This window comes from Wyeomyia smithii, chromosome 1 (genome assembly GCF_029784165.1).
Source record: "Wyeomyia smithii strain HCP4-BCI-WySm-NY-G18 chromosome 1, ASM2978416v1, whole genome shotgun sequence".
Classification (NCBI taxonomy): domain Eukaryota; kingdom Metazoa; phylum Arthropoda; class Insecta; order Diptera; family Culicidae; genus Wyeomyia; species Wyeomyia smithii.
This window is the reverse complement of record NC_073694.1, coordinates 106,836,255-106,849,887: the sequence shown is the minus strand read 5'-3', so window position 1 is coordinate 106,849,887 and position 13,633 is coordinate 106,836,255. Positions and strand designations below refer to the sequence as shown.

The 13,633-nt window shown below is 40.1% G+C and overlaps 1 protein-coding gene across 8 annotated transcripts in view; it reads left to right on the top strand.

Moving 5' to 3' along the window:
• LOC129718457 (syntaxin-binding protein 5) overlaps positions 1 to 13,633 on the top strand; it is a 1,078,665-nt gene that overhangs the window by 252,050 nt on the left and 812,982 nt on the right. For 5 of the 8 annotated variants that reach the window (XM_055669249.1, XM_055669254.1, XM_055669253.1 and 2 more), the window contains one exon: positions 1,759 to 1,896. The exons of 1 other annotated variant lie outside the window; for it this stretch is intronic. In XM_055669249.1, the coding sequence (XP_055525224.1) occupies positions 1,759 to 1,896 (138 nt within the window). The remainder of the gene's footprint in view (positions 1 to 1,758; positions 1,897 to 13,633) is intronic. 2 more of the 8 variants (XM_055669251.1, XM_055669247.1) reach the window with 1 other exon arrangement.

The following is a 13,633-nucleotide window of genomic DNA, read 5'->3' as shown; positions in this document are numbered from 1 at the left end:
TGTATTCTGATGTATACTTTCGATCGACAATTTGTTTCACTGCAGCTGATGCGTGTGAATCGGTTTAGAAGAAAAATAGTACTTGCTTAGCAAAAGACACAATTATGGGTCACTTTTGGCATTCAAGATCATTTAGTTTATAAAATCATCAAAATCCATCACAAAAGTTATTTTATTGTTGTAAAAGCTTTATTATAAGTTATTTTATTAGGTCGTGATGTATTCTCATGCAAAAGTAATAAAAATAGCCAAAACATGGACTGACCCACACTTGTGCACCGCAAAACGTATCATTACTACAATTATGGGTGATTCACTTATTGCAACGAGCAGAATTATTATTTTTAGTAACATTTTCATTTCAATCGTATGAATAGGGTTACAATTGGATTATAAAAAATACCACTGCCAATGAAAATTGGCCGGTTTCATGAGAATGGACGTATTTGTGTAAAAGTGACCCATAATTGTAGCTGACCCATAATTGTGGAAGCACTGTAAACGATGCGAAATATTTTTGAAGTGAGTTGTGCTATTTTGCTCAATTTTGAAACCTTTGATCCCGAGCATCGCCGGGAACGTTCAACTAGTTTACTAATAAAATGCTTAAATTGACCTGAATCGAATGTTAACATGTTTATAAAATTCTATGTCATTTTGAGATTGTCAGTGAATATACATTTTCGTCTAAAAACTGTAATTCTTTATCGTTATTTTTTCCACGAACTTGTAACTGCAGGAAATTTTTTTTATGTGACATCTTTGCCGCTTGACGATCAGTGAGTGAGTCATCATTCACAAGACAAAAAAATATAGAAGGAAGTTTAATTTCTACTAAATCGTACTTTATTTGCCTTTCGCGAATTGAAAAAAATAGACTGTATTATATTGAAAGATATTCATCAATTAAAAAGAGGATATTTTTTCTTCTAAATATGAGTGCTACAAATTAACCCTCTAGTGCCCAAATTAATTTTCAAACGGAATTCGAAAAAATAACTATGAAGCTTTATAAACATTTTTTAAGTTCTTATTGAAGCTTTTTAGAGGTTCAACTGAAGACCGTCTAAAGGCGGCACTGGGCACTAGAGGGTTAATAATAAAAATACAAACCCCGTTCGATTTTGGAATCACGCCAGATTTTTTTCTGTTGCCAAAATCGCACCATGGCAAAAATGAACGGTTCTCTTTTCATAACTTTTTTTACTTTACAAGCGGCCAAAGACGACATTAACAGTAGATTTGGCCACCAATAAACTAGTTTTAGTTCCAAGAAAACTAAAAAAATTTGATTAAGCATAATCGCTCGTTTTTGGCACGTGTGCCAAAAGCGAACCATGCCAAAAGTGAAACAAGCTCAAATCAAACACAGCCACAAAAAGAATTATAAAAATTATTGTAGTCCTACGTCAACTATGCGGTCGTGTCTTGGACACCACCCTCCTACTTTTTTGTTTACACAACATTTTTTTGACATGGCACAAAACAAGCTTGTACCTTTCGTCTTTTTTTGATTCAAGTGCGGAAGATCTAGAGTAAAAGCCGTTTTCATTATGCTTAGCAACATGATTTTCAAAAATCAAAATGTTGGTACTTTCTTTCAGTGTGTTTAAAATAAACAGCTGCTTTATTGTTCAAATCACCGTTTACTGGTTGAAAAAATCCAAGCTTCTCAAAACAAGTTCAACACTGCTTGCTTCGAATGTATATTTCAACACTTTATCATCACGGTCTTTGTCATTCTCAATAAAAACACAGATTGTTTGATTTTTGCAGGTCCGATGTTTCGGCTGAAGGGATCAGTTTTGTCCATGTCTCTATTAGATTGTAATGGTGCGCTAATTCCGTATCCATTTGAAACATGGAGGGATGACGTCAAAGAAGCAAAACGAGACAGTAAGTAATGCATAAAAATAATTGTAAAAATATTTCCGCTATACTCCTGCAATAAATTGTTATTTTATAATCGATGTCATTTTTATTGAAAGTTACAAACATTGCATTAATTACTAAACTTCTTTTTCTTTGTGGCGCTAAGCTCCGAAGCCGAAAATTGACCTTCTGTTTTTAATACACACAAACTACGCGGATAAGTGTAAGTGTACATGACAAATGCATGACTAGCGCGATTCAGTTCGACTGGCACACACAGTCTCTCCCGAAGTGGGATTCGAACTTACGATCCCTGGGATGTTAGACCATGTAACCTCTAGTTTGGCCACAAAACTAAACTCAAATATCGACATTCAGATGCCATATATGTAATTATTGCGTTTTTCGATTCATTATTAGAATAATTCTTGCTCATATCATTATAACTGTTATACTATAAGTCCCAGCAAAATTAGATTTTGAATATTTTGTATAAAAATTTCTAAACTCCTTCGGTCCCTATTTATCATTTTCCCATCCCTCGACGTCATCCATCAACAGGCGCATTTCACGTGCGAGTTGTCAAATCGGGCGAAGACGTCAGCTCGGCTCAACACGCACATCACGGTATATAATACCTTGGACGGACCTGGGACAGGTCTCTAATATATAAACTCATGAAGAATAGTAACACCGTCCCACAGTGGTCCAAAAAGGCAAAAAGTGGAACTTAATTCCATAGCGCCTTTCAACTTCATCCTAGCTTAAAAGTGTCTCCGGATCAATTGTTTGCAAATTGTCAAAAAATGTGAAAAGTTCACTATACTAAAAACAAAAAAAAATAACTTTTTTGAAGTAGAATACTTCTCTCAGTAAGTTCGGCTACATAGGGATGTGAAATGAAAATCTAAAACCGAAAAAAGTGAAAAATATGCCCTATTTCAAATGCTAATAAATCGGTTAGTATTCAAAGGATTTCCTTCGTTCTTGCAGCAATAGATTGGAAAATCTTCTAATTTTCTTCCCAAAATAAGATAATTGTAATTTTATTGTTCACACTATTGTACTTTTGAAAATAGTCAAACCTTGTCAATACGAAAAATTCGACCTCTGATTGGTCGTTATATGATTTCTTCTCAAGCACGGTCGACAGAATCATATACCTTGCATTTGAAAACATGCTATTTGGCCTATAGAAGAGCCTGTTTCAGCTGAAGCCGCTCATAATAGATCTAGACAGCGACAACAGCAGTCGTCCTTCCTTAGCAGCAGCACTAGCCAGTGGTTAGTCACCACGTACGCCTCAGGAGCAGCGCGGTTTTTCTCATCGTGTGTCGCCAGACTGCCATTATTCCCCCCGTGTTGGGGCAGCATGAAGATTGCCATCAGGAAATCCAATTTTAAACATCAAAATGCCTTTTTCAAGGCAAATAAACAAGTCATTGAAAGTTAATAATTTTTGACAACGCAAGCTAGCATTCTGTCGCGCCCGTGTAACTCACTGAATGTGAAATAGCTTCCACAGTGCATGTTGCCTGTGTATCTTAATTCCCCCACTGCGATCAGCAACCGATTTTGAACCGCAAAATGCCTTTTTCAAGGCAAATAAACAAGTAATTGTAGGTAAATAATTTTCTGGCATCAACACAAGCGGACATTCTGTGCGGGATGCAATCAAATTCTGTTGTAGTTGTCCAATTTTTACTTAATTTAGTTAACCCCCCACTGTAAGGGCAGCGCAAGGCTGCGATCAGCATAACCGACTTTGAATAACAAACTACCCTGTTAGAACGCATTCACAAAGACAGTTAGTTCGACTATGCAGAGCTATTATGAAGTCGATTCAATCAATCAGCATGAACAGAATTTCGTCGTCTCCCAGCTGCCAAGTTGCAACATGACGCAACAGCGAGCAAACGAAATCGCTTGATGTTACAAGCCGCAATACGGTTAGGGGTAAAATCGTTGCGTGTGTGAGAGCACCATCGGTGTTTATTCGCTGGATACAAAAATCAAATGCGAATTGTGGAATAATTCGTCTGAAGAACATTAGAAAACGGTGAAACTTAAAAGAAAGGCGTGGCCTATTTCGTAGTACCCTTCGGTTATAAAAGAGTTTTTCTGGGAAAACTAGCTACATTCATCAGTCGGATGGTGAGCTGGATGGACCGTCCACAACGTTGACAGCAGTAACATCAGATATCAGCACTCAGCAGTAACAGAGGATAGCAGCGGGTTGCGCCTGTGGCTGCCTTCAAATTAAACAAATCACATGCCCTGTGGTTGGTCACCACGTCTCAGGCCTCTGCCAGGCTGAACGCCAACGCGAGCGATCGGGCGAGATTTTTGCCGTACATCAACCGGCACTTCCTCTAATGGAGAAGTTGGATCATTTTGTTCAGAAGAATATTACTGTCGGGAATATTACACAGATGCGATTGCATTATATCCGATATGGAATTGAACAATTGTTCTTTTGAGGACAAGTAAAACATTTAATTTGAAGAGTTAATAGCTTTGGGTACCAGTAGCAGTATGGTAGGTGCAGCCGGTACTTCCCTAAGGCCGATGTTATAAATAAGTAAATGGACGCGGCACGGCGAAACAGTTCGGGTGTGCTGTCATTTTTCGTTGTTGATATTATTCCCCACATGAAACGACGCGCTTTCGTACGATAGCGGCGGTTTTAGCGGTAGATGCATTTGCCAACACTTACTCCAGTAAGGCCGTGTCTAATTTTCAATGTGAAAACACCTTTCTATTGTATTGGCCGTGCGCATTAGGCCTCTGCCAGGCTAAACGCGAAAAGCGGCGCGAACCGATTCGCCCAGCCGTAGATTAATGTACAGCCGTAAGCAGAGCTGTGTAAAAGTATTCTACTTCAACCTTGCGGTTGTGGCTTTGCACACAACCCTCCTGTGATCTTTGTGTTAAGAGATAGAAGAATTGATTATTCAGCAAAATTGTACCATTTGAAATTCGATCAGGTCTGCCCCAAGGAAGCCACTTGGGCCCACTGCTATTCATTTTTTTGCAAACGATCTGAGTTCAATTATAAAATCCCCAAAGTACATGTTCGCGCATGATATAAAGTTTTATCGTGTAATATCATCGAGAGTTGACTGCTGTGCCATACAATCCCATGCCATACAATAGATTCGCTGCTGGATTGGTGTACAATGAACGGAATGGAAGTGAATGTGCAGAAGTGTAACATCATCTCATTCTTCAGAAATAGGCAAACTACTCTGTTCGACTATAAGATGGATACAGTTAGTATTACTCGAGTGAGTACCGTGAAAGACTTGGGTATCCTCCTGGACAGCAAGCTGTGTTTCGCTCAGCATGTTGCAGTTACTACTGCTAAAGCATATGCTGTATTAGGTTTCATCAAAAGGAACACGCAACAGTTTGATGATGTGTATTGTTTGAAGTCCCTCTACTGTGCGCTATTACGCAGTATACTTGAGTACGGAGTACTTGTTTGGTCACCTTACCACGCTGTTCAGATCAACAGGATTGAACGAATCCAGCGTCAGTTCGTACGGTACGCACTGAGAATGTTGCCTTAGAATGATCCAATACGTTTACCGCCCTGTAAACACCGATGTGCCCTCATACAGCTGCCCACTCTGGCGAATAGGAGAAGTTTGCTGCAACGTTTGTTCATTTTTGATCTTCTGGAAAAAAATATTGACAGCCCAGAGCTACTTGAACGAGTTCATTTCAATGTATTATCTAGAATTACTAGACGGTCGGATTTTTCGAGACTTCTTATGCAACGCACTTTATTTGGCCAGAACAATCGAATTGAACTATGTTGACGTGTATTTAATGTTGTGTCTGAATTCTATGACTTTGGTATACCCAAGACTACTTTTAAATCTAGAATAAGATAATATTAAGAACTGTCTGTACGATTTTATCGAAGACCAGAAAAATAAAATAAAAATTTTTTTGCCGATAACTTTAACAACGTATATGTTAAAAAGGAGCAAGTGGAATCATGATGTCAATACTTTTCCTTGAAGTTAAGCTGAAGTACACACTATAAACTCCTTTGGGTTCTATTTGTCCCAATTCACCCATATTAGTACGGCGAACATATGTTACAATAGGTTTTCATGTATCACAAATACTTACTTTTTTGTGTTAAGAGATAGAGGAACAATTTATTCGGCAAAGCTTTAGAACGTGAAAAAATATTAAACTTTGCTGAACAAAATCCCATCTTTTTTCGGTACAAAGTTACAGAGTATTTTCTGGAAAAGTTACTTAAAAGTTATTTTTTTCCACTCAACTTTTGTTAGTTACATTTTACATGAAAACGTTATTTCAGAGAAGCATTTTACATACAAAACACACGTTTTTATTGAAGGCCACACATCTCCAGGACTTTTCCTTACAAAGTTATAGCATGTTCAAGCTAATTTTTTCGATAACTTTAAGAACGTATAAAGTAAAAAGTGGCAAGCAGAATAATGTTGTCAATACTTTTCCTCGAAGTTATGCTCGAGTGCTCAAAACTGTTATAAGTTCCGTCCGTCCCAATCCACCTAATCTTTATTCTATACGTTGTTAAAGTTATCGAAAAAATATGCTGAAATGTGCTACAACTTTGTAAGGATAAGTTCACATCTGTGCGGCCTTCAACTAAAACGTGTGTTATGCATGCCCAAATGCTTCTTTAAAACAATGTTTTCTTGTAAAATGTAACTAACAAAAGTGAAATACAAAAAACTAGCTTTAAAGTAACTTTTATAGAATATACTCTGTACCCAATGAAGATAAGAATTTCGTTTTTTCAGCTAAGTTTCTTATTTTTGAATTTCCTACAACTTTGCTGAATAAACTATTCTTCTATCTCTTGACACAAAAAAGTTAATTTATTTTTGTTTTTAGTATAGTAAATTTTTCATATTTTTTGAGAATTTGCGATTATGTGGGTCATTCATACAAACAATTGTTCCAACAATTGTGAAAGGCGCTATGGAATTAAGTTCCACTTTTTGCCTTATTGGACCACTGTGCGTCCGGATTGTCGAATCATTGTAGCCAACATTTCCGCCCATTAAAGCGTAAAATGTAGTGAACTATGTCGGAAGTGATAGACCATTTTAACCTGTACCTCCGGTAAGCGCTGAAGGCGCTTTGTGTCCCGCTTGGGCCGTTGGAAAATCCGGGTCAGTTGCACCGCCTGGTGTTGTTTGACGTGTTGCTTTTTCCTCGGTTTGGATAGTCTGGGACCGTTCTGGACAAATTGCCTGTCCGAACCTCGGCAAGAATATCTTAGTTGAATGGTATTACTAGGCATTATTTCGAAAGGTAATTACAAGGTATTATTCCGTCTCGATCGTGGACAACAACCTCGCTAATTTTAGGATGTGTGTCACTGAGGTGGTGCGCGGCGTCATAGATGAAATGTGAAGCGGTTCGTAAAACCTTACTAATGCCTTCCTAACTATTTTTTCTTAAATTTGTAAATCACCATTTATTTATTTCATCAAGCAAATGTAGACTACAGTTATAATAATACAATGTTTTCTAATATTCTATACATTATTTCCAGTAGTTAGTCGTTTTTTGATTTGATTCCTGCCCATAGTGATGTCGATATTTTCGCAGTGCTGATTATAGTGACGCATCATGCAATTTATTGGGCTATTTGTTGAGTAGTTAGTTCTGTGAGGGTTTCCCGAATATATTTAACGATTTCTTCATTGACGACACATGTACCATGTACCCAGCAAATTTAGTTGCGATAATAATTTAGAAGATTGCACGCGTTGAGAAATAATGTCATTGATAAAATAAAGCATTGAAAGTTCGCGGCGTTCTTTAAGTGCTTGTATGTCTATAAGCATGCAGCGTGCTTCATATAATGGTAAGGTAAATGCTGTCTAATTAAGTTTACGAAGCGCGTATAAAAGAAATTGTTTTTGGACAGATTCAATGCGTTTTTCATGTGTTACAATATAGGGATTCCATACAATGCTACAGTATTCCAGAATAATAGTTTGATTGTATATGGGTCTTGAAAATTATGGCCGAACCGTTTTATAAAGCCCAACATACTTTTTACTTTGTTGATTATTGTGTTATAATGTTCTATGAATGAAAGCTTGGAATCTTAGACTACGCCTAGGTCCCATACGATTTTGCATTTTCCTACTAGTTGGTTTCCTAAGAAAATGTCTGTTGGTGGTGTTACTGTTTTTCTGCTGAAGGATATTGAATTACATTCCTCAATGTTGAGTTGCAATAGACTTTTGTTGCACCAAGTGTAGAATACATGAATTTCATTCTGGAACATTTCGAACTATTCTGCATTGATTATTTCTGTAAAGAGCTTCATGTCGTCAGCATATACAAGCACATGTATTGATTTAAAACGAAAGGAAATGTTATTCACGTATAATATAAAAAGAAGAGGGCCCAGATGAGAACCTTCAGTAACCCCGGAAGTTACTTCTATCGGGTTTGAAAAGGAATTTTGAAAGCGGACTGTTTGTGTTCGTTTTGTTGAGTATGACTGCAGCAATTCCTAAAATTTTGTTTCACTTCCTTATTTTTCGAGCTTGAAGAGCAATAAAGGTATGTCGATTCTGTCAAATGTCTTGCTAAAGTCCGTATAAAGAGCTTCTACGTGGTTGCCGTTGTCCATCACAGTCAAAGTGAAAGTTATAAATTCCAAAAGATTTGTGGTAGTTGATCGGCCTTTATAAATTTTTATTGTTGAGTTGTAGATTTGAAAATTGGCACTCAATATGAGGTTTTCCAGAGTCGTCGAACGTATGTATTATATATAATAGTTTGATTGTATATGGGTCTTGAAAATTATGGCCGAAGCGCTTTATAAAGCCCAGCATACTTTTTACTTTGTTGATTATTGTGTTATAATGTTCTATGAATGGAAGCTTGGAGTCTAAGACTACGCCTAGGTCCCTTACGATTTTGCATTTTCCTACTAGTTGGTTTCCTAAGAAAATGTCTGTTGGTGGTGTTACTGTTTTTCTGCTGAAGGCTATTCAGTTACATTTCTCAATGTTGAGTTGCAATAGACTTTTGTTGCACCAAGTGTAGAATACATGAATTTCATTCTGGAAAATTTCGAACTATTCTGCATTGATTATTTCTATAAAGAGCTTCATGTCGTCAGCATATACAAGCACATGTATTGATTTGAAACGAAAGGAAATGTCATTCACGTATAATATAAAAAGAAGAGGGCTCAGATGAGAACCTTCAGGAACCCCGGAAGTTACTTCTATCGGGTTTGAAAAGGAATTTCAAAAGCGGACTATTTGTGTTCGTTTTGTTGAGTATGACTGCAGCCATTCCTAAAATTTTGTTTCACTTCCGCATTTTTCGAGCTTGAAGAGCAATAAAGGTATGTCGATTCTGTCAAATGCCTTGCTAAAATCCGTATAAAGAGCTTCTACGTGGTTGCCGTTGTCCATTACAGTCAAAGTGAAAGTTATAAATTCCAAAAGATTTGTGGTAGTTGATCGGCCTTTATAAAAGCCGTGTTGTTGAGTTGTAATTTGGTTTTTTACTTGCTGAAAGATTTTTTCTATTAATTACTGATTCAAACATGCATGTTTTGTTATGCATGAAATAATGGCGATAACACGATAATTACGAATGTCAAATTTAGCGCCAGATTTGAAAATTGGTACTAAATATGAGGTTTTCCAGAGTTCTGGAAAAATTCCATTCTTCAGAGTCATAGTAAAGAGGTGTAGTAAAGGTGTAGATAGTTCTTCCGCCAAGTTTTTGAGAAAAATTGGAGCTATCCTGTCGATTCCAGGACCTTTCGTAGCACTGATTTTCGTAGCAGGTTTTTTATTCGACCGCTTTAAAACTGCAAACATAATTTTAATTTTAATTTAGGCATAAATTTTAGTATTAAGACTACATCTTACGTATCAGTGGCCTTTTCACTCGCTAGGCTTTGCAGTTCACTATTTAACTCGATAGGTTAGGTATGGAATCTAAGTGGTTTTTTAGCAATAGTATCAATTAAGTATAGGTTTGGGAAGTTAGCTATAAAGCATCTACCTTTAGCAATCCTTTAGAATATTTTAGAATTACGAAATAGCATAAGTTTCAACTTAGCTTAATAATTATATTATATTATATTTCACCGTAAGTATCTAACACGCGCTACTGGTTTGGGTTTCTACTATTGTGCCTCCCACTGACAGCTATCATTCGCGTGACAAGGCTTACCAGTCAAGCGGGTGAACCGGTTATGGTAGGGTGACCGACTCGACGGTACCGGTGTCAACAGTCTCTCCCCGGTGCTTCCCACCATCTGTTGGGACAGCACCTGGATTATCTACGTCGAGTACGGCCAACCTCGATGTAGGTGGCCTGAAGGTTCCTTGTCGCGTCTGTATGGAAGCTTGTCGCATTCTACCGTCTGCACCCGGAAAGATCTGGACCACCTTGCCTCGGGTCCATTCGTTACGCCTGCCACTATCTGCAACCAGCACTAGGTCACCGACCTGCAAGGGTTTGGTTTCGGTAAACCATTTCGGTTGCCTTCTTATCACTGGCAGATACTCCATTAGAAAACGTTTCCAGAACATATCCAATTGTCGCTGGATTCTATTCCAGGTGTCTTGCAGGTTCGTCTGGGGTGCGCTTGTGTCCACGCCAGTCAGTTTCGCTCCGCTAGAGGTCCCCAAAAGGAAGTGACCAGGGGTTAAAGCTTCAGACTCCTCGGAGTGCAAAGGTAAATATGTCAGAGGCCTCGAGTTGACAATGCTCTCCGCCTCTACAACCAGTGTTAACAATTCTTCATCAGTTGTTTTCCCCTCTGTGTACGCATCTTTCATAGCCGATTTAACAGAACGTACCAACCTTTCCCAAGGTGGTGCCCCCGGAGGTATGAAACTCCATTTTGTCGTGGTACTAGTGAATGTTACCGATAGTTCCTGGTCGATCTGATCACGCAGAATGCGTTCCGCTCCCTGAAAGTTGCCGAAGATTTCGATCGGCGACCCTCGTCGTCCGATGAATCGTCGCACACATGATATGCAAGAAGCAGTCGTCAAGCTGAAGGCAATCTCTAGGTGCACAGCTCTTACAGTGAGACATGTAAAGAGTGCAATCCATCTCTTCACATTTGATCTTCCCACTTTCGTTAAGAATGGACTGGAGTAGTCCAGACCCACATAGGTGAATGGCTGCATGTGCACTGCAAGGGCTGGAGGAAGCGCAGCCATAGGTGGATTACCGGGACAGGCTTTACGAATCTTACACAATTGGCACTTATATGCGACCGACTTCACCAATCTACGCAAATTCGGAATAGCGTAATGTTGACGAAGCTCGTTGACGATAGTTTCGTTATTCGCATGTCTAAAACGTCGATGATAATCAGCTACAAGAAGCTGTACTGCTCGGTGTTTCGATGGTAAGATCAGTGGAAACCGGGTATCATAGGTCGCAGCATTTGCAGCAATTATACGGCTCCGTTGTCTCAGCAAACCGGCTTCGTCTAATTCTGGCATCAGTTTGAACAACGCACTTTTTCGCTCGAGAAAAGCATGTTTGTGGTTCGGTTTAGTTCTGTTCTGTTCGAGAATGGTCATCTCATCCGGATAACTCTCACGTTGCACCAGTCTCACAATTGCGTGTTCCGCGCCGAGAAGCTCGCCCTGCGTAAGGGGTCCATTAATCTTTTGGGTCTGCTCAAAATAATTGAACAGGAAACGTAAAGCGTACGCTGCCGTGCGTACCATTTTTCTCCATGAAGAAAATCGATTGTAATCCAGAACTGGAACGAAAACGAAATGTAGTAACACTGAGGGTCTAACTTCTTCGGTTGTCGGTTCCGTTGGCTCGGTAGTTTTTGGCCATTCTTCTTCTGGCAGTCGGAGGAATGCAGGTCTATTAAACCATTGGCTCTCCTGATTGAAATGAGGTCCCCGCCCCCACTTGGTTGCCTCGTCTGCTGGGTTTAGCTTGGATGGCACCCATCTCCATTCGCTAGTATCTGTACTTTCGGAAATCTCTCCCACCCGATGGGCCACAAATGGCTTGTATCGGCGGGGATCAGATTGGATCCATGTTCTCGCTGTTGTGGAATCTGTCCAAAGAAACCTTTTGGAGAACGCGACGGGATGGTAGTCCTGTACGAATTTGAGTAAACGTGTTCCGATAACGCAACCTTGCAGCTCCAACCGTGGAATGGACATCGGTTTGAACGGAGCCACTTTGGTTTTGCCGGAAACCAAGACACAATCGGAGGATCCGTCGTTTGCGGTCGTTCGAATATAGGCGGCGCACGAGTAAGCGATTTCGCTGGCATCGACGAACACGTGAAGTTGAGCGTTCTTATAGGTCGCTTCAGTGGCCTGGGGAAAGTGGCATCTCGGTATTTTTACGGTTGATATGAACTCGATCGTCTTTGTCCATCGGTTCCAGTGCTCGAATGCCTTATCGCCTATTGCTTCATCCCACTCTGTCCCTGCACGCCACAGCTCCTGAATTAGCACTTTACCGTGAATTATGAATGGGGCAAGGAGTCCCAACGGATCGAATAGAGACATGACAAATCGCAGAACTTGGCGTTTGGTTGGTCTAGTGCCACTGTCCAGTAGATGTCTTACTTCTTCACTCATGCGAGTGGAAAAGCTCAATTCATCCAAACCTGTTGACCAGAGCATCCCGAGTACTCTATCCGCATGTTCACTACGATCTAGGTACAAGTTCTTGATGTCTGCTGCCGCCGACTCTCCAAGTTCTATCAAAACCCTTTCGCTGTTCGATCTCCAGTTCCGCAGATGAAATCCTCCGTTACTGTGAACTAATCGTACCTCTGACGAGACCTTCTCCGCTTCAGTTTCGCTGCCAAAGCTGTCGAGGTAATCGTCGACGTAATGGCACTTCAGTATTCCCTCGACAGCCCTGGGATACTGCTGGATGTGCTGCATGGCATTGATATTTTTCACATACTGCGCAGAAGCAGGTGAGCAAGTAGCGCCAAACGTTGCGACGTTCATAACGTAAATATCCGCTGACCCACCGGGAGTGTCACTCCACAGGAAACGCTGAGAATTTCTATCGGATGGTTGTATAACCAATTGATGAAACATTTGTTCTATATCCGCACTAACAGCTATGGCAAACAGGCGAAAGCGAAAGAGTATTGCCGGCAGCAGGGTTAGTTGATCTGGCCCCTTCAATAAAACACTGCTCAGCGATATACCGGAAACTTTCGCCGCCGCGTCCCATATAAGACAACTTTGCCAGGTTTGTTGGGATTTTTAACTGCTCCCAACGGTAAGAACCAAATTTTCCTGGGATCCGCACTTTCCAAATCGGCTGTAGTCGCTCGCTGCGCGAAACCTTTTTGGACATACCCTTTAATTTGACGGCTTATATTCTCCCGTAGGACCGGATCGCGTTCCATTCTCCGTTGAAGGCATTGATGTCTTCGTAAGGCCATGCCATAGCTGTCGAGTAGTTCGATATCGTCCTCTTTCCATAGCAGACCCGTCTCGAAATGTCTGCCAACACGCTTCGTTGTTTTCTCCAACAGTTCTTGTGCTCGCTTCTCCTCCGCACTGAGTTTGGAATCATACTGTCCAACTCCGTTCTCTTCTACCGCAAAAAACTGTTTTACCGTCTCATGTAACGAATCATCTCTCGCACAGCCACAAATGTGGAAGCTGAATTCTTGGTTTGTTTCGGACGTCTGCCGCCCATGGACGCACCATCCCAGTCGCGTTTTAACGGCAATCGGACC